The following is a 21,234-nucleotide window of genomic DNA, read 5'->3' as shown; positions in this document are numbered from 1 at the left end:
AGTCATCAGTTTTATAGAGTAGTTATTGATTTTCATTGTTTACTCATAAGGACAGTCTTGGTCAATGCATTAATTTTACTACATGTTGCACAGGAAAACAGATATGTTCAAAATTTAAAGACTGTTTGGAAGCTTTACCTACCAATAGCACACAGCATCCTTTTTTCATTCTAGAATTAGGCTGTAAAGCAACTGAAGTAACTACAGCAGGCATTTATTTTTGTGGGAGATGCATTGACGCCTGAACTACGGGATCTCTATTTTGAATCTGGGGAATGAAATGAAACTTCAAAGGGGTTCCTTACTACTTTATTAAGGCTAGCTGGCTGAAAACTGCAGGAGCCATACAGCAGAAGATAATTAGCTACTGGTATGCAAAACAGAAGGTATCACAAAGGGTGCTGAGGTGATAGCTAAACCTATTGACCTGTCTTGTGGGCAGGAAACTTCCAGGATTGGACCATATTTCCTGCCAATGCTCTGGATCTGGTTAAATAACCCTCAAATAATCCATAGTTTAACCCTCCAACCCCTACCATCAAGGTTTGGCCGACCCGACAAACCATGGCAACCTCCCATCGGGGGCTGAGTATTCAAAATGGCCACTGGCATATGCTGCAACCCATGGCTTAACTAAGCCACAGTAGGTTGTGCTGATCATATGAACCGACCCAATTACTCTTGCCCCTCTGCAGCCATACAGGGCATTGTTCTTGTTCCTGAAAACCTTTCGCACCTACGCCTCTTCTGCCTTTTTCCAGAACAAAACAGATTCTTAGCCAAGGTGTCAGGGCAATGTCAACAAAAATTCAAAGTACAACTACATGTGTACAGAAAGCCAACATGTCTGGACTCCCCTGTAACAAGCATAAATAAAAATATTAATTAATGCAGCTCCAAAGATTATCATCTGCACTAAGCACATCAGAGGGAGGGACGGAGGGAAGAAATGAAGGCAGGGAAACCAGCAAAAATTTGAACAGTTAAGATTTAAAGATAGCTCTTTAGGCCATACAATGTGCTCTGGTTGGAAACAGAGTACTGCACATCAGTTTTGACATAAACAATCAATAAATGTCGAGTACACAATGGGCAGGTAGCTATTATACCTCCTCATGTTATGCCTGCTTTTATGAGTATTGGGGGGGGGGGAGGTTGGGAATAAGGGGTAGAAAAATATACTATAAAAAGACTACAGAATCCATACAGTTAGGTCCAATTCCTAAACATTACTACCAAGGACTCCATCTTGTTATAGATCAAATACTGAGCAGCCAGCATATGATTTTTCTATAACTGTCTTGACACATAAAGATAGTTTGCAAACAGAATTAACAATGATGCATTCCTTTTTATAAGTTTACACTATTTGTTACAGTACCTTGATGACACAAGCTTCGGATATAAGTGTGCTTGAATCTAACACTTCCACAACAGCTTCTGGAATTACCGCCTTCTTCATGCAGGACATGCTGAAGCCATACACATCATCCCAGAAGGCCAATCTGTCGGCATGTTTACTGAGGTCGCCTATAGCCACCAGGTTAATGGTGCAAATGTCAGGATACACTGGAAAATACATATTATTTAATAATTATAATTGTGTAGCAGACTATTCTGTAGGAGAAAAACAAAACACTGACTTGAATATTAACGATACTGAAGAAAACTAAAGTATTTAAATGTAACAATTCCACAGCTGCATCTCTGAAGTACAATCCATTAGGACTAACATGCAAGTATAGTCCTGTGAAAAGAGTATAATATGAAAAGCTGCAGTTACTGGATAATGTTTTGACCATTTTCCTGACACAACTTGAGTATATCCAGAAGAGAAATATATTAAAGCTTCCAGTTTTACCTGACAGTTACTTCCCAGAAACGTTTTTGAAAAAACTGAGGGGACAACTGTCAGCAAAAAGAAACTTCTGATTTGCCAGTAGTGCAATAAAATATAGCAGTATTACTGAGATAACACAAACAGCTCTGAATACTTAAAAATTATGTTATTGTTTTTGTTGTGACAAACCAGGCATTGTGACTCGTTCCACAGTCATTTTTTCATGGAAATTAAGCAGTACAAAGGGCATTTGAATATGGAAACATATAATGGCAAAGTTATCCAACATACTTTTTCTATATTAACTTTTCCCAATATTAATGTGTAAAATGTGTTCTCTCTTTGATAGTGCAATCCTATGCACACTTACACAGGAGTAAGCCCCACTGTACACTGTACTCCTGAGTAAACAGGCATAGGATTTCACTGTAAATTCTACTTATACCTGAGGGAATAGAAGTCTGGGAAAGTCAAACTGGAAAATTAATAGTATCCCTTGTACTACAATTGGCAAAAATTAATCAGCATCCTGAAAACAATCTATGCTGTTAGGTCATATCTAGGCTAATTAACAATGCAATTCTATACATGTCTACTCAGAAGTAAGTCCCACTATAGTCAATGTGGCTTACTCCCTGATATAGGACTGCAGCCTAAGTTATCTTATATGGTATTTGTATGAATTGGGAATCTTTGCCCAATAACCTACTTTATCATACCGAGATGTGAAGATGACAATTGCACACATCAGAATTAAATATTTGGAAGGAAGCCTACAAAATTAAAGGGTGCTAAAGAGCACAGAATGGTACAAGTGCCCTTTCCTCTTTACATCTTTATATCTGAAGAACTAGATTAATTTACCAAACATGGCATATCAGGGATTGAACTATTGGTTGCACAAGAAAAAAAGGCATGATGACATTTTGGACAAAAATGGTGATCAACACAAGCTGAGACCAATTAGTGGCTCTGCACACCTGAGAGCTGTCGGACAAACTGGTATCTGGTGTTATGGCAACTGGTAACCACTCCAGAAAATATCTTACAAGAGAATTTTATCTTCCCAGTGGTTCCTGTGTCAGACAAGGCTGGTGATTTTTTGGATTATACTCTTGTGTTCCTACATTCTAGACCCGTCCCTGGATTATCAGCAATGTCTACATGCACTTGCAAATAGAACACTCTAAGTCAAGGTTCTCTTTCCAAAATGACAGTGCTGCATAAAGCACCCAGTAGCATACAGGAACATTTGCAAAGAAGCACCAGGAATATTGCTGCCAGGATTAGCAGAAGAATGTAATGAAGTGATGATTGGCTGATTCAGATCATAAGCCTCCTAGCAATGAAAAGTGCCTAAACAATGCCAAAAGCAGGGTGACAGCCACCCCAACAAATGTGCACAACCTTTTGCAACATCCATTTTTTAGATAGGCCTCATTTATTTGATGTTACCAGAAGATGTGCTGCTTTGTGTGTGATAAAACCTGAACTAGTATGAATTTAATTTCATTTTCAATCCCATTGTTCAATGGATATCCAGCTCTTAAATGAGACATAAAACTAAAGGTTAGATACAAAAATGAAAGTGTAAGAGAGAAGTAGAATGAAGCAAGAGGTATGAACATAGTTAAGCTTAAACACCAGAACTTCTGTGTTTCTTGTTTAGCAGCGAAACGTCTACACCTTTTTCTCCACATTTAAAGCTACATAAATAGGAGCTACTGAAAAGGAAACAAAACCCTCCTCTAATATACATGTACTCTGCCTAATGTGTTCCTGGATCACATAGCTAAACAAAGCATTAAAAGTGCAAATGAGATAACAATAAGCATGCTTAGGTCCCTCGGGCATGCATATGGTCTGATGGTCACCATTAAAGCTCTAAAGTAACACCAAATTAGCTATAGTATAATATAGTATGTGTATATAGTATACACACATACATTTTTTATTTAAATTGTGCAATGTGTTAAATTTAATTGTCATTAAGAAAGAACGGAGCTCTCTTTTTGAGTATTTTGCAAGAAGGAAGGGAACAAAACCAAAATACACACTATCAAACCCTATGCTTTTATATTAGCAAGCCTGGTATAATAGTCAATTTGTCAAATGTCTCCCTTACAAGTGGTCACATACTCAATGATAATATTACTATTTCCTTTTCTTCCTCTGCAAATTTTAATTATGTCTTAAGCAGACCAACTCTTCGTATCTTTATTCACAAGTTCTCCTATATTCAATCACACATACTTTCAGTAAGTATGCAGCCTTCATGTAAGATCCACTTGCACTTCTATTCCTGCAAAGTGGTGGTGGTGGTGTATCTGATTTTGCGGATTCCCATCAACCAGGTACAGCCAAATGTACCCCATCTCATGCCATCTGAGAGGTTTCCCTGATCTGGAGGAGTAATTTTTCAGGGTGTACAAGGGACTGCAGTGTGAAGGAGATAAGAAAATTCTATTGCTCATGTGCAACTCTGCTTCTGGTTCTCTGGATCTCTTAGTCTTTATATGTACTTACAAAGCCTGAACATCAAACATACACTCTTCTGCTATAAACATTCAGTTTTTAAAGTTAACTGCTATTAAATATGACTTGGCTCCTGGAAGACAGCACATTGCACCTTAGTTTTATTGATTACTTTCAACCATCACCCCATATAGCATTAGTGAATTCATTCTCTGAGTATGTACCCTTATGTAGACAAAACAGCTCCAACCATGCACAAGAGGCAGGTATCAACAAGCTCAGGAAAATATGCAGGTTTGCAGAAGTACCAGAAATCTTTAGAAAAAACCCTGAGCGGGGAACCCACCTACCCCATTTGCAAAGAACAATCCAATTAGGATCGAGTAGACTGAATGGCCACAGAATGCTGGCTGACTGCTGGAAGGGGAAAACAGGAAATCCGGGGCTGGGGGGAATGTAACAGAGTATTCTGGGAAAGTGAATGGCTTGCACCCTGACCAGGAACACTCCACACTGCAACATTCTGCTGCAGGTCACACTTGTTATAACTTATTAACTAACTATATCTGAGTTAAAATTATGGAGACATAGATGCCTATTGTTGTTCAGTCGTTCAGTCGTGTCCGACTCTTCGTGACCCCATGGACCATAGCACGCCAGGCCTTCCTGTCCTGCGCTCTCTCCCGGAGCGTGCTCAAGTTCATATTCATTGCATCCGTGATGCTATCTAGCCATCTCATCCTCTGCCGTCCCCTTCTCCTTTTGCCTTCAGTCTTTCCCAGAGTCAGGGTCTTTTCCAGGGAGTTTTCTCTTCGCATTAGGTGGCCAAAATATTGGAGCTTCAGCTTCATTATCTGTCCTTCCAATGAGCAGTCAGGGTTGATTTCCTTTAGGATGGACTGATTTGACCTCCTTGCAGTCCAGGGGACTCGCAAGAGTCTTCTCCAGCACCACAGTTCGAAAGCATCAATTCTTCGGCGCTCAGCCTTCCTTATAGTCCAGCTCTCACAGCCATACATTACTACTGGGAAAACCATAGCTTTGATTAGACGGACCTTTGTCGGCAAGGTGATGTCTCTGCTTCTTACTATGCTGTCTAGGTTTGCCATAGCTTTCCTCCCAAGGAGCAAGCGTCTTTTAATTTCATGGCTACAGTCACCGTCTGCGGTGATCTTGGAGCCCAAGAAAGTAAAATCTGTCACTGCTTCCATTTCTTCCCCTTCTATATGCCAGGAAGTGATAGGGCCAGATGACATGATCTTAGTTTTTTTAATGTTGAGTTTCAAACCAGCTTTTGAACTCTCCTCTTTCACCCTCAACAAGAGGCTCTTGAGATCCTCTTCGCTTGCTGCCATTAGGGTGGTATCGTCTGCATATCGGAGGTTGTTGATAATTCTCCCGGCAATCTTAATTCCGACCTCTGATTCATCCAACCCGGCATTTCTCATGATGTACTCTGCATATAAGTTAAATAAGCAGGGTGACAATATGCAGCCTTGTCGTACTCCTTTCCCAATTTTGAACCAATCGGTTGTTCCATGTCTGGTTCTTACTGTTGCTTCTTGACCCTCGTACAGGTTTCTCAGGAGACAGGTAAGGTGGTCTGGTACTCCCATCACTTTAAGAATTTGCCACAGTTTGTTGTGATCCACACAATCAAAGGCTTTAGCGTAGTCAATGAAGCAGAAATAGACGTTTTTCTGGAATTCTCTTGCTTTCTCCATGATGCAGCGAATGTTGGCGATTTGATCTCTAGTTCCTCTGCCTCTTCGAAACCCAGCTTGTACTTCCGGTAGTTCTCGGTTCGCATAGTGCTGAAGCCTAGCTTGTAGGATTTTGAGCATCACCTTGCTGGCATGTGAAATGAGCACAATGGTGCGGTAGTTTGAACACTCTTTGGCGTTGCCCTTCTTTGGAATTGGAATGTAAACTGACCTTTTCCAGTCTTGTGGCCACTGTTGAGTGTTCCAGATTTGTTGGCATATTGAATGCAGCACTTTAACAGCATCATCTTTTAGGATTTTAAATAGCTCGGCTGGAATACTGTCATCTCCGCTAGCTTTGTTGTTACTAATGCTTCCTAAGGCCCACTTGACTTCACTCTCGAGGATGTCTGGCTCAAGTTCAGTGACCGCACTATCATGGCTATCAGGGACATTCAGATCTTTCCTGTATAGTTCTTCTGTGTATTCTTGCCACCTCTTCTTAATCTCATCTGCTTCTGTTAGGTCCCTTCCTTCTTTGTCCTTTATCATGCCCGTCTTTGCACAAAACGTTCCCTTGAGATCTCCAATTTTCTTGAAGAGATCTCTAGTCTTTCCCATTCTGTTGTTTTCTTCGATTTCTTTGCATTGTTCATTTAACAAGGCCTTCTTGTCTCTCCTTGCTATTCTCTGGAACTCTGCATTCAGTTGGGTATATCTTCCCCTTTCTCCCTTGCTTTTCGCTTCCCTTCTTTCGTGAGCTACTTGTAAAGCCTCATCAGACAGCCACTTGGCTTTCTTGCATTTCTTTTTCTTTGGGACGGATTTCGTTGCTGCCTCCTGAACAATGTTACGGACCTCCGTCCATAGTTCCTCAGGCACTCTGTCTATCAGGTCTAATCCCTGAAATCTATTCCTCACCTCCACTGTATATTCATCAGGGATATGATTTAGGTCATACCTGAACGGTTTAGTGGTTTTCCCGACGTTCTTCAATTTAAGCCGAAATTTTGCAAGAAGCAGCTCATGATCTGAGCCACAGTCAGCTCCAGGTCTTGTTTTTACTGACTGTATGGAGCTTCTCCATCTTTGGCTGCAAAGGACATAATCAATCTGATTTCGATATTGACCATCTGGTGACGTCCATGTGTAGAGTCGCCTCTTGTGCTGTTGGAAAAGAGTGTTTGCTATGATCAGCATGTTCTCTTGGCAAAACTCTATTAGCTTTTGTCCTGCTTCATTTTGTACACCAAGGCCATGCCTGCCTGTTATCCCAGTGATTTCTTGACTTCCTACTTTAGCATTCCAATCCCCTATGATGAAGAGGACATCTTTTTTTGGTGTTAGTTCTAGAAGGTGTTGTAGGTCTTCATAGAACCGATCAACCTCAGCTTCTTCGACCTCAGTGGTTGGGGCATAGACTTGAATTACTGTGATGTTGAATGGTTTGCCTTGGATTCGTACTGAGATCATTCTATCATTTTTAAGACTGTACCCCAGTACTGCTTTTCCCACCCTTTTGTTGACTATGAGTGCTACTCCATTTCTTCTAAGGGATTCTTGCCCACAATAGTAGATATGATGGTCACCTGAATTAAATTCGCCCATGCCTGTCCATTTTAGTTCGCTGATTCCCAAGATGCCAATGTTCAATCTTGCCATCTCATGTTTGACCACCTCCAGCTTACCTTGATTCATTGATCTGACATTCCAGGTTCCTAAACAATATTGTTCTTTACAGCATCGGATTTTCTTTTCACCGCCAGACACATCCACAGCTGAGTGTCCTTTCGGCTTTGGCCCAGCCGCTTCACTCTTTCTGGCGCTACTTGGAAATACCCTCTGCTCTTCCCCAGTAGCATACTGGACACCTTCCGACCTGAGGGGCTCATCTTCCAGCGTCATCTCTTTTAGCCTTGTGATACGTTCCATGGGGTTTTCTTGGCAAGAATACTGGAGTGGGTTGCCATTTCCTTCTCCAGTGGACCACATTTTGTCAGAACCCTCTGCCATGACCTGTCCGTCTTGGGTGGCCCTGCACGGCATAGCTTATGGCTTCACTGAGTTACGCAAGCCCCTTCGCCACAACAAGGCAGTGATCCATGAAGGGGATAGATGCCTAACACACCCATAAAAGTTTGTAGTGTTATAAAACTGCCCTGAATGGCAGCTACAGACTTTTTCTGGATATGTATATATTCATTTTTTATTTACTGTTTGTCTGTGTCTTATCTGTCTCCCTTAAAGTTATATGTTTACTTCTTTGGTCTTTGTATTCTAGAGATGAGAATTCTTTAAAAGAAAAATCTGTAGTGACAAGATTCATTAGGGTCAATTGCACTAATTTCAGAATGGTGACCTATTTACCCAAGCCAGCAACAATGATCCCACATAAGAAATTTGTGCATGCAGTTTAGCAGATGCCCAGAAGTGAGCTAAAGAGAGGAAGTCCTTTTACCTAACAACTTATGGTGCACATCTGGCACAGGCCTCACAGCCCCTTCTAACACCAGACTGGCACTGCAAGGAGCTTTGGAGTGAATCCTCTAACACTACCAGATCTACCTTCTTCCATATTCAAGTTTTGCATCATAGCTGAATTTCAGAATGCTAACTTAGCAGGAGGTACACAGCCTTCTTTTGCACTTGTGGCTTTGTATTAGATCATCCGATTAATCAGTATGTGATTGAGCTGAGGTCCAAACTATATGTGGCATTTGCTGATTTTTCATGCCACCTTTGATTCAATTGATAGAAACTGGTCATGGGCAAAATTAGCACATACAAACATTAATCAGCATCTCCTGATTTTGTTACAACTTTTACATGAAAAGTTTAATATTCAACTGAGATTTTCCACTGAAAGACACATGTCTGATAATACCCTGGTGACCTGTGCTGTTAAGCAAGGATGTATCAATCTGTTCGTTAACTATATAGAGAGCTTCGGCTATTGGGCGGTATAGAAATAAATAAATAAATAAAATATATTTTTTTAAATCTGGGAGATGTTTCACAAGAATTTGTTCAACTATGCAAAAGAAAGTTGTCCTTTCTCCTCTATGGTGATGATATGATCCCTATTTCCTGTACCCACATTGGCCTACCTAAATTACTATCGGCATTGGCGAAGTACTCTAAAATAAAATATTGTCTATCAACTAAGGGAAGACTAGGACTATGGTCTTTCCCACAGGACCCCAAAATATAAGTGGAAAATTGATATTCACCCTATTGAGGAAGTTTCATCATATCGATATCTGGGTTTACTATTATCATCTGGTAGCTGGAACAGGGGGCAGTATCATAGACTAGTAGGGTTGGAAGGGGCCTATAAGACCATCGAGTCCAACCCCCTGCTCAATGCAGGAATACAAGTCAAAGCATCCCTGACAGATGGCTGTCCAGCCTCATCTTGAATGCCTTCAGTGTGGGAGAGCCCACCACCTGATAGTTGTTTCATCTATCCCACTTTGAGCTAGTTTGCTCATCAGGATATCATGGGGCACTTTGTCGAAAGCTTTGCTGAAGTCGATGTATATTATGTCCACAGCATTCCCACAGTCCACAAAGGAGGTTACTTGAGATCAGATCAGTCTGGCAGGACTTGTTTTTGACAAATCCATGTTGGCTTTGAGTAATCACTGCATTGTTTTCAAGGTGCTTACAGACTGAATGCTTTATAATCTGCTCCAGAATTTTCCCAGGGATTGATGTCAGACTGACTGGTCTGTAGTTGCCAGGTTCCTCCTTTTTAGCCTTTTTGAAGATAGGGGCAACATTAGCCCTCGTCCAATCATCTGGCACTTCACCCATCCTCCATGATTTCTCAAAGATAAGAGACAGTGGCTCTGAGAGTTCTTCTGCCAGTTCCTTTATTACTCTAGGATGCAGTTCATCTGGCCCTGGAGACTGGAACTCATTCAAAGTACTTAGGTGTTCCTTGACCATATGCCTATCAATCTCAAGCTGCAATCCTGCCCCTTCAGCCTGCACTTCGCCTTTGCCAGGGGGGTCATAGACCTTCTTTTGGAAGACAACTGAGCCAAAGTAGGAATTGAGCACTTCTGCCTTTTCCTTGTTGTCGGTTATCATTTTGCCATCCTTATTTAGTAGTTGAACCACCATTTCTTTCCTCTGTCTTTTACTATGCACGTAGCTGAAGAAAGCCTTTTGGTTGCTTTTAGCATCCCTCACTAACCTCAGCTCGTTCTCAGCTTTAGCGTTCCTGATGGCATCCCTGCAAGTCTGTGCTACCTGCCTGTACTCTTCCTTTGTAGCCTGGCCTTCCTTCCACTTCCCATAGGTGTGCTTTTTTGTTTTCAGGTCATCTCTAAGCTTTTTGTGAAGCCACATTGGCTTCTTCTGTTGCCTGCCACCTTTTTTTCTTGTTGGAATTGTTTGTAATTGTGCCTTGAGAATTTCCTTTTTTAAAAACTCCCACCCGTCTTGGACTCCTTTTCTCAAGATCTAGTCCAACATATACTGAAATTATTTCCCTTACTTATCTAAAAATCAGAATTGTGATATATTTTGGATGAGCTACTTCAGTGATGGGTTAGTCTCAGGTCCTTAAAACACACTACTCATAAAAGTAAAGCTACAGATATGTGGTAACTTTTAAATTCCCAATTCTTACATATTGTCATTTATTTTTTACATGATTGAATTATTTCTCATCACCAGTAATGCTAAACTGCTGATCAGACATATCTCACAGCAGCACACTGTTGAAATTCATGGATTTGTCATCTGTGTCCTTCTCGACTCACTGCCCCAAAGTCATTTGTCATTAGTAACAGCTGATACTGAGAGCAAAGTTAGATGGGAAAATCTTTTATCCCTCTGCAATGCCTCACAAATTTAAGGATGCTAAAAGGGTAATACTACAGTAACTATGAAGCTACAGGCATGGTTGTAAATGAACATCTGAATGTAGAAAAGCAAATATAACCATTTTCTCATGTAGTGGTTTTAGGAAAATGTGAGGTAGGCAGGTAGGCAACCAATAGCCATATTGTGACAACACATTACCACATAGAAGTAATCAAGGTCAAATAGGATTATGGCTAGAATAAATACATGGCTAAAATAATATTAAAAAAGAGGAACATTGGGACTTACGAAGAAGGTTCCTTCTGAGTTGGTGTGCAGAAGGCATCCTTACAATGGGTTAACTCCCTCTATAACCCTAGGGAAAAGAGGGACTACATGATAGTTTTTTTGTGTAATCTCTTGGACCCAGCCTCCTCCCTTCCACTTCTGTCTCTGGCTACAGATCAGAGGAAGAGAGTAATGAATCTCCCTATTTAGTAATAGAAAACAGAACCACAGAAGGAAAAAGACTAGTGCTAAGATATATTCTCCTTCATAACACTAGTCTTTTTCCTTCTGTGGTTCTGTAAGAGTAAATCCCAATAAGAAGGCCCAGCCCCATAGATGCAGAGGCAAGCGATCTGGGAAGTGTATTGAAATAGACTCAATCCTTCATTCATAAAAGAAAATAAAAGCAGATAAAAGTTAGCTAGAATGGAAGATTGGAGGTGATCAGAGAGGAGATAAGCTCTATCCAGGGTGAAAAGCAGTGATGAACTGGAAGGGAGGAGCCTGAAACCAAGTGATTTCATAAAGACCATATTATGTCTTTATACTGAAGAGGAATTATGTCTTTAAAAATTATGTCTTTATACTATACATATTATTACTGAAAGATCAGACATGCAGCTGGGGGGTGCTCTTGGATCCATCATTGTCACTTGAAATCTCAGTGGCCAGGAGAGCCTTTCATCATCTTAGGCTTATATACCAGCTGTGACCCTATCTGGACAGAGATAGCCTGGTGACAGTTCTTTATGCTCTGGTCACCTCTCAGTTGGGTTACTGCAATGGGTTGTCTGTAGGGCCACCTTTGAAGACAGTTCAGCAACTTTAGTTAGTTCAACACAGAGCTGCTACTAACTGGGACTGGCCGATATGATAATGAGATGCCAATGCTTTGTCAGCTGCACTGGCTTCCAGTCCACTTCCGAGCCAAATTCAAAGTATTGATGTTGACCTTTAAAGTTCTAAATAGCTTGGGATGAGAGTAACTAAAGGAATGTCTCCTCCCGTATGTATCTGCTCAGACCCTTAGGGCATCCTTGGAAACCCTCTTCCGAGTGCCCCACAGAAGGAATCTAGATGGATGGCTACAAGAGAGAGGGGCCTTCTCAGTCATGGCACCCCACTTATGGAATAAACTCCCCAAAGGGGTTTGCCTGACTCCTACGTTGTTATCTTTTCAGTGCCAGCTGAAGACCTTTCTTTTCTCCGAGGCATGTTAGAGAGCTAATTCTAGATTTTTATGACTACTGTATCAATTTCTGTGCTGTTTGTTGTTTGATATGGTACTTTATTATATATTTTAAATATTTGTACTGTATTTTATATTTATAACTATATGTATGGCATTTTAGTCTTTTAACTGTTTGTAATCCACCCAGAGAACATTGGTTATTGGGTGGATTTAAAATATAATAAATAAATATAACATGACAATCCAGTAATGATATAACACACAACATTGTTCAAGACAATTCAGTAATGAGCAACTTTGCAAATTATTTTGGCCACAGAAATGCAAGATGCAGAAATGGCATGGCAATATTTGGCCTTATTTGGCCTTATAACAGGGCAAAGGCAAACATCCCAGGATTCTTTAAATGCTGTATTCTGTCTTGAAAATGGCCTGCATTCCTGCCTTGCTAAGCACCACTTTTAATTATGCCATCCAGCTGTGCACATAGCAAGTGGATCAGTGAACACAGACAAATCAACACTTCCTATTACAAAAAGTCAAAATTGTATGTTCTACAATCTAACTCTGTAAATGGGAAGGAGGAAGGAAAGTATGCTTAGGATACGTTTTGGTTAAAGACATACCAGCCATATTTGCACAGAATGGCATACCAGTGAATGAGCTGTATGGTGCTTTGCTTAGCTCTTCCTGCTAGATAAACTAATCAGAAATAGAAAGCTTACTGCGGCTCAAGATTCTACTCTGTTGCTCTCAAACAAGCCAGGATGCATAAGCCAATAAAAAGCCCTGATTTTCAAGCCTGGCCTGTACAGGGCACAATAAACCAGGAGTCTGGGTTTGGATGTCACATTAAGCTGTCTAATTTTGGTTAGCTTAACCACTTGCGCTAGTGGGCTTCTTCACAATAAGCCAGGATGGGCCACTTGAAAGGGCAGGAGTTTTTGAACAAGTCCTTGGCCCTGTCGTGGAGTGGAATCCTTTGAAACAGCAGAGCACTTACATATTTGAAGGGATTGTAAGGAGAAACCCAGTTTCTTAGTTACATAAGCTTGTAAATTGCTTATGTAACTAAAACAGCAAGACAAGGCTAGTCAAGGGCAACAGCAGCAGCAGTCTGCTTCTCTGTGCAAGCAGGGCAATGCCTGAGTCCCAACTCCCAGACAGAGAGAGAAAGCTTACTAAAAATCACCTGTGTGACTAGTCTCACCCTTGCCCTGCTCAGCTCTAAGAATGTAAGAACATAAGAAGAGCCATGCTGGATCAGACCAAGGGTCCCTCTAGTCCAGCATTCTGTTCACACAGCGGCCAACCAGCTGTCGATGGGAAACCCACACCCAGGACATGGGTGCAACAGCTGTGATCTGACGATGTCCACTGCACACTGCTGGCAATGGCTGGATGGTGCATGTGCAGCCTGCTCCCTCCTCCTCCCTTCTGTCTGCCCCTGCTTGTAACATGACCTCTCACCCTCCGACTCAGCACAGGCACACTCGATTGAGAAGGCAGCAGGCAGCACAACAGGAGAGACTGCTCTTCCGTATGTCCTAGTTTGGTCCTGATCAGGCTTCCTAGAGCCGGTATCAGGACCCAGCTATTCATGTAAGAATAGGGTGTCCAGTGAAGACACTCAGGTCTTAGCTCACACAAATGGAAAAGATAGCATAAAAGCAGATTACTAGCCATGACCAAATGCTTCTATTCTAAATCCTAAAAAAAAAATGGATTCAAGTGGCCCTCCACTTCTTTCTCAGCCCTGGTACCTGGTCCACATGGTTAATAATGCATATTTTATATTATCCAATAAATATGTCAGAAATCTGAAATTGCATTTTATTTGAACTGGCTTATTTTAAAGTTGTTTAAATTTAAGCGCTTTTATAATTAGATACTGAAATGCATCGTTTTATTTTGTGATCTGCCCTGGGAAGGAGTATATTGAGTAAATAAAAATTTAAAGCCCTTCCATACAAATGCAACTGCAATCGCACTCAATGATACAGTGGGTTGTATCCATTTGTGTCCATCCACCAATGGAATGGCATCTGTCAGTGAAACAGATTGCCCCCTCTCCTTCAGCCCCCTGCTCTCCCTGAAAGCAACTCTGCTGTGTTGGGGGATCCTCCAGAGCAGATTGTTTTTGGGGGGTAGGGATGGGGGGTGGACAGAAGTCCACTTACACAATTTTGGATCTCACACTGAGAAATTACCTAGATTAGATATTTATCCAACTGAGGTAGATCAACCTTTTGGAGATGTTCTTGTATCAGTGCTCTCTTTCTGACTATACTCTACCCCTGTTATTTACTGGAAAAGGTTTTATAAACTTTCAAGGATTATACTTCAATTATTTTTTAAAAGTCGAAACGTTCTTGAAAATGCTATTTCGTTTAAGGCCCAAATATCCCATTAATGCTTTTGCATTACCCATACTATGAAATGAATGCCTTGAAGCTTCCACTAATGGAAGCATTTTTCATCTCAAGTAAGAACTTTCTTAGTCATGCATAGCAGAACCTACATCTTTAGTTTTCCCCAGAGGTGAACTATTTATTAAACAGACTAACCTGAGCCTCCCTTTGCCAGGTACTTGTCCCTTGCATAAATGACAGAATCCAGCATTGACTCAAAGAGAAGGAAATAGCCCTGTAAATTGAGAGAAGGAAAAAAAAACATATTAAAGGAGACAGTGCCATAACCACATACCAATTCTATCAAGTCCTGCGTAACAGTACATTTTACAATTTAAACTTTGTTTTTGCAAACAGCAAATATTTGGAGTATGGTAGCTCTCCTATTCCTTACTGTATTGCTCTTACCTATACTAATACAGCAGCTACTCTCACATGGACTACAGTTGCAGTCTCGGTTCTTGGTGGAATAGGTCAGAAATAAAACATCTGAAGAGATTCCGCTCTAATGGATTGCTAGTATCAATATGCATTCCATAAGACTGTATCCAGTGTTAATCCTACTAAGGACCCACTGAAATGAATGGGACTTACGTTAGGCTAACACTGAATATAACCCATATTTACTTATTTTACATAATATGTGGCTAACCAAGTGTTAATAAAAAAATACATTGGTAAACCTCAGCACCCACATTCTGAATGGTAGAAGGCCTCAAGAGATTCCCTGCCTTTGCAGAAAAATAATGGGGTTCAGAAATGTTCACCCTGCCCCGTAAATTGGCAGGGTAGGGGATGGTGCATGCTCACACCCTTCATGGTATGAGACTGTATCACTTGTAGGAGAGAGCCCTTAGCTAACAATGGCTGGGAGTTTAGGGGGCTGAAGGAAAGCAAGTGGCAACTAGCAAATGGCTTCAGGACCAAAGGGAGTACTCAGCAGGTTTCAGACACAATGCCATCATAAAGGCTGGAGCAGCTTGAGCTCACAGGTCCTATGAGCCTAACTCCCTTTACCCAAAGGCCTTTTTGGCAGAGAAAAATACCATCCCTTCACCACAGAAAGTCTCTCACTGGAAGGATTGGGGGACTTCAACATCAAGGCTAAGCTGTTGTTATTGTTAAGACAAAATTATATATCTTTTCCTGATTTCCTGACCAAAGTGATATTTCCCTGGATTGTTATATGAATATTTCATTATTATTTCTGATCCTTGGGTTTCTTCCCTTCCCCCAACAATCACTGAGCAGAGCCCTTTCACATACTTCCATTAATCTAGGTACAATGAAACCTCTAGTGGGATATTTACTAGGAAATTTTAAGAACTAGCAAATGCTTTTGACTAAGACCCTATTTCACATTTGTTCATATTTACAGAGGTGTGTGGGTAAAATGTACGGAGCAATTCCCCCTCTGGGGTCAAAAAGCAGTTAGGTAGTGGGTGCTTTTCAGCAGGAAATGTGCAGGTCCCTGATCTGGATCAAGAGCATATTTCCGATTAACGGCCCTGTGACAGATTTTTCTCCAAAATAAACTTGGCCAGGTTAAGCATGCAAATCATATGTAGTTTGGCTTTGAGGCTGTTCCCTTTTTTAAAAAAGCAGAAAATAGCCCCTATGCACCAGGCTGGGGAAGACTGAAAAGCTACTACTTCAGAGGGAAGAATATGGGATATTGTGTAGAAAGCTATAGCAAACACTGGGTGTCCCGCCTTCCACAAGCAGAAGCACTTTCTGCTAGCGCAAAGCCACCATTGGATACAACCCATTGTTTTTATGGTTTTATGTTGTCGGCTGTCTTGAGGGTCCTTGTGTACAAAAAAGCAGGCCACAAATAAAATAATCCTGGTATTCAATAGACATCTCTATTCTCCCACTGACATTTTCCACTTTGGTTCTGCAGGTTTTCCTTCAGATTTCCATTCTTTCATATGCAATATCACATCCCTATAAGTTACTAAGGAACTGTCCCTCACACTGAAACAAGTCATTTATTACCAATCTCTGAATGCTTTGCTGTATGAGGGTGCTCATCTCTGATGTAATTTAGAATGTAATTTCACAGCCTACTGCCTCACCTGTAGGGGTGCCATCTGGAAAGAGAATTATACCTGACATTTTCTCCTATGATGCACTGGGACTTTCCTGTTTCCGCTATGACAAGGTTCAGATTTTTTTCTTCAAAAAAACACCTCGCATTAGCACTCCAGAATTAATTACATCAAAGGGTTCTGTACTGCACATATTTGTGAGCAGATTATTAATGATTTGGGCTAGCAGCTAAAGTAAGACATGCAAATGATATGTTCACTATTAGATAAACCAAGAAAGGAAGATTTATAAAAGGGTATTTATTGCAACAATAAATACCCTTTTATAAATCTTCCTTTCTTGGTTTATCTAATAGTGAACATATCATGCAAAGAAATCGAGGAAAACAACAGAATGGGGAAGACTAGAGATCTCTTCAAGAAAATTGGAGATCTCAAGGGAACGTTTTGTGCAAAGACGGGCATGATAAAGGACAAAGAAGGCAGGGACCTAACAGAAGCAGATGAGATTAAGAAGAGGTGGCAAGAATACACAGAAGAACTATACAGGAAAGATCTGAATGTCCCTGATAGCCATGATAGTGCGGTCACTGAACTTGAGCCGGACATCCTCGAGAGTGAAGTCAAGTGGGCCTTAGGAAGCATTAGTAACAACAAAGCTAGCGGAGATGACAGTATTCCAGCCGAGCTATTTAAAATCCTAAAAGATGATGCTGTTAAAGTGCTGCATTCAATATGCCAACAAATCTGGAACACTCAACAGTGGCCACAAGACTGGAAAAGGTCAGTTTACATTCCAGTTCCAAAGAAGGGCAATGCCAAAGAGTGTTCAAACTACCGCACAATTGCGCTCATTTCACATGCCAGCAAGGTGATGCTCAAAATCCTACAAGCTAGGCTTCAGCAGTATGCGAACCGAGAACTACCGGAAGTACAAGCTGGGTTTCGAAGAGGCAGAGGAACTAGAGATCAAATCGCCAACATTCGCTGCATCATGGAGAAAGCAAGAGAATTCCAGAAAAACGTCTATTTCTGCTTCATTGACTACGCTAAAGCCTTTGATTGTGTGGATCACAACAAACTGTGGCAAATTCTTAAAGTGATGGGAGTACCAGACCACCTTACCTGTCTCCTGAGAAACCTGTACGAGGGTCAAGAAGCAACAGTAAGAACCAGACATGGAACAACCGATTGGTTCAAAATTGGGAAAGGAGTACGACAAGGCTGCATATTGTCACCCTGCTTATTTAACTTATATGCAGAGTACATCATGAGAAACGCCGGGTTGGATGAATCAGAGGTCGGAATTAAGATTGCTGGGAGAATTATCAACAACCTCCGATATGCAGACGATACCACCCTAATGGCAGCAAGCGAAGAGGATCTCAAGAGCCTCTTGTTGAGGGTGAAAGAGGAGAGTGCAAAAGCTGGTTTGAAACTCAACATTAAAAAAACGAAGATCATGGCATCTGGCCCCATCACTTCCTGGCATATAGAAGGGGAAGAAATGGAAGCAGTGACAGATTTTACTTTCTTGGGCTCCAAGATCACCGCAGACGGTGACTGTAGCCATGAAATTAAAAGACGCTTGCTCCTTGGGAGGAAAGCTATGGCAAACCTAGACAGCATAGTAAGAAGCAGAGACATCACCTTGCCGACAAAGGTCCGTCTAATCAAAGCTATGGTTTTCCCAGTAGTAATGTATGGCTGTGAGAGCTGGACTATAAGGAAGGCTGAGCGCCGAAGAATTGATGCTTTCGAACTGTGGTGCTGGAGAAGACTCTTACGAGTCCCCTGGACTGCAAGGAGGTCAAATCAGTCCATCTTAAAGGAAATCAAGCCTGAGTGCTCATTGGAAGGACAGATCCTGAAGCTGAAGCTCCAATATTTTGGCCAACTAATGCAAAGAGAAAACTCCCTGGAAAAGACCCTGATGCTGGGAAAGACTGAAGGCAAAAGGAGAAGGGGACGGCAGAGGATGAGATGGCTAGATAGCATCACGGATGCAATGAATATGAACTTGAGCACGCTCCGGGAGAGAGCGCAGGACAGGAAGGCCTGGCGTGCTATGGTCCATGGGGTCACGAAGAGTCGGACACGACTGAACGACTGAACAACAACAACAAATTTATTGCAACAGGAGATGTCCTGGTCCTTACAGTTATTTTTCCTGCAGTTAAGAATTTTTAAAAATCTACAAGGGCAGTTCAAGGCCTACTCCTATAGCTAGGTGAGAGGAATTGTCCTGTGTATCAAGATTCAGAGAAACCAAAGTCAAAATTAGACTACCCTAGCTGCTGAACAAAAGTGTTGCTGCATCAAGTTTATTTTTGTAGTGTTTACCTTTAAGTAAAGCCTCTTGCTTCAAATGAAAATTAAATTGTCATAAAGTCACCAAAGGCATTTACAAGTAGTACCATCTATAAGAAATTGAATCTCTCAATTAAGCCAGTTACTTCCTTCTTCACCATAAGCAGAAACACATTGAAGCTCATCATTTCACATGACTAAGGGCGCCATGCCAGCTGAGGAATGCTGTGAGTTGTAGGACTTTTTTCTGTCAGAACATGCATAGGATTACACCCTAAACTAGAAACCTGCATTCAGTTTGAACGATTTTTTTTTAAAACTCTGCTTTTAAAATATTGTACTAGCTGTTTTATTATTGTATTTTATATTATGGTATGGATTTTGCTTGCACACCGTCCTGAAACCCAAACGGGGTGAAGAGCAGTCTAGAAACGTTTTAAACAAGTAAAATAAAACCAGTTTGAATTCAGTTCCCATCCCCCTCCTTCTTGTTGGCCTTCGTTGATGCTGCGGTGACAATAGAAGCCAAACAAGGCAAACTTTCCTTCTATGCAACCCTTCAAGGACAGCAGCTTTTTGAATCAAGATCTAGCACTCCTCTGGTCACCTTGGTTCCTGACCTGTAGTCCCAACCATCCAAACTTTCTTTTTCTGTCTATTTCCTTTGTACCAACATTATTCTATTAGCCATCCTTCCCAGTACTTCTGTATCATTCTCCACACAGCACACGGATCCTCCTGAAGCACAATGAGCATTCTCCAGCACCTCCACCATCTCTGTGTCCTGTCTTATCTGAAGGACTTTCTTAAAACCTCCCTCAGATTCCTGCATCTTGGTCCATTAGAGGCCTGGCATGGCTGATATGACTATCCCTTCATTGAAACATCAATTTTAGAGCCAGGTTATGAGAAGCACTGGGCTTTAAGGTAGCAGCTGCCGCCACCGACATATTTACTACCCCCTATGCATCTGGACCCTGCTCCCAACATACACTACGCAGGGTCTAGAGGCATTCTGGGTAATGAAGATGGCAGCTCGTGCTACAGGTGCCTTATCCAGAACTTCTCCAGCACCAGGCTGAAGGAATTCAGGGAGGCTAGAGCTGTGCTGCCATGCATTCCTGATACCCACTGATAAGCTTGCTTTGTGGGGGCACCATGGTGGTTTGGAGGGCAACTCGCCCAGGGTCTCCCCCACACCTGGTGCTGACCTTATTCCATTGTCAATTCTTAAGAAACAGTAAAAGGAAAATTCTGAAAAGAACACTATGAACAGAGACAATTTTCCCTTTAACAAGTGTGCACGCGCATATATATAAAAATCTGGCACAACTGCAAAATAATAATAATGGTAGTTTAGAACAAGCAGGAAATTCTGTCCATGACTCCAAGGCATTCTGCTCGTTCCACTATCTGCACTCATTCCTTCTTGTAGGAACATTTAAAGAATCTAGACATGGAGAAAAAATGCAAAAATGTTTCATCCCAAGGGTAAGTGCTCACCGAATTATCTCCTCTATAGGATAAAATGAATATTCTGGAAAACTAGCACAAGCACATTGCACAGCCGTTCTCATTTCACAGTTAACTACTGTATGTAGAATTACTCTAATTACTGTAAAACATCATTACCTCTTAAAATTCTGTACCTCGAGGGAACAGAAGCACAATTCTGCCTGCATACAAAGCAGTCTTGTTCACAAAGCCTGCTCACCTAGATATATAGTACCTCTCTCCAGCAATGTGATATCCGAGGCACATTTCTCAGCTTCCAACACACATGCATTTATACACACCCCTGCACACACCCCTAAGATCTTCAAAATGCTATTCTATGGACAGTGTAAATTATACTTAAATATAAGACTAAAACCTTTTATTTATTTATTTATTATTAAATTTATTAGTCACCCAGCCACTCTGGGCGATGTACAACATACAATAAAAACAGTTTAAAACAATAAAATTCTACAATAAAAACATTTTCTAAAATACCCTAACCCACCCCAAATGCCTGCCTGAACAACAACATTTTTAATGCATGACGGAAGCTCATTAAAGAGGGGGCATGACGGAGTTCCCTAGGGAGGGAGTTCCACAGAGTGGGGGCCACCACAGAAAAGGCCCTCTCCCTCGTCCCCACCAGTCT

The 21,234-nt window shown here is 41.3% G+C and overlaps 1 protein-coding gene across 2 annotated transcripts in view; it reads right to left on the bottom strand.

Annotated features, from left to right (window-relative positions):
• Positions 1-21,234, bottom strand: part of PRMT3 (protein arginine methyltransferase 3) — a 100,274-nt gene that overhangs the window by 27,172 nt on the left and 51,868 nt on the right. For both annotated transcript variants that reach the window (XM_084852312.1, XM_084852321.1), the window contains 2 exons: positions 14,881-14,959; positions 1,382-1,569 (listed from right to left, as the gene is read on the bottom strand). In XM_084852312.1, coding sequence (XP_084708438.1) covers positions 1,382-1,569; positions 14,881-14,959 — 267 coding nt within the window. The remainder of the gene's footprint in view (positions 1-1,381; positions 1,570-14,880; positions 14,960-21,234) is intronic.

This window comes from Heloderma suspectum, chromosome 1, assembly GCF_057233095.1.
Source record: "Heloderma suspectum isolate Gila_16-S chromosome 1, 16-S_ref, whole genome shotgun sequence".
NCBI lineage: Eukaryota > Metazoa > Chordata > Lepidosauria > Squamata > Helodermatidae > Heloderma > Heloderma suspectum.
This window is presented reverse-complemented; position numbering and strand designations above follow the sequence as displayed.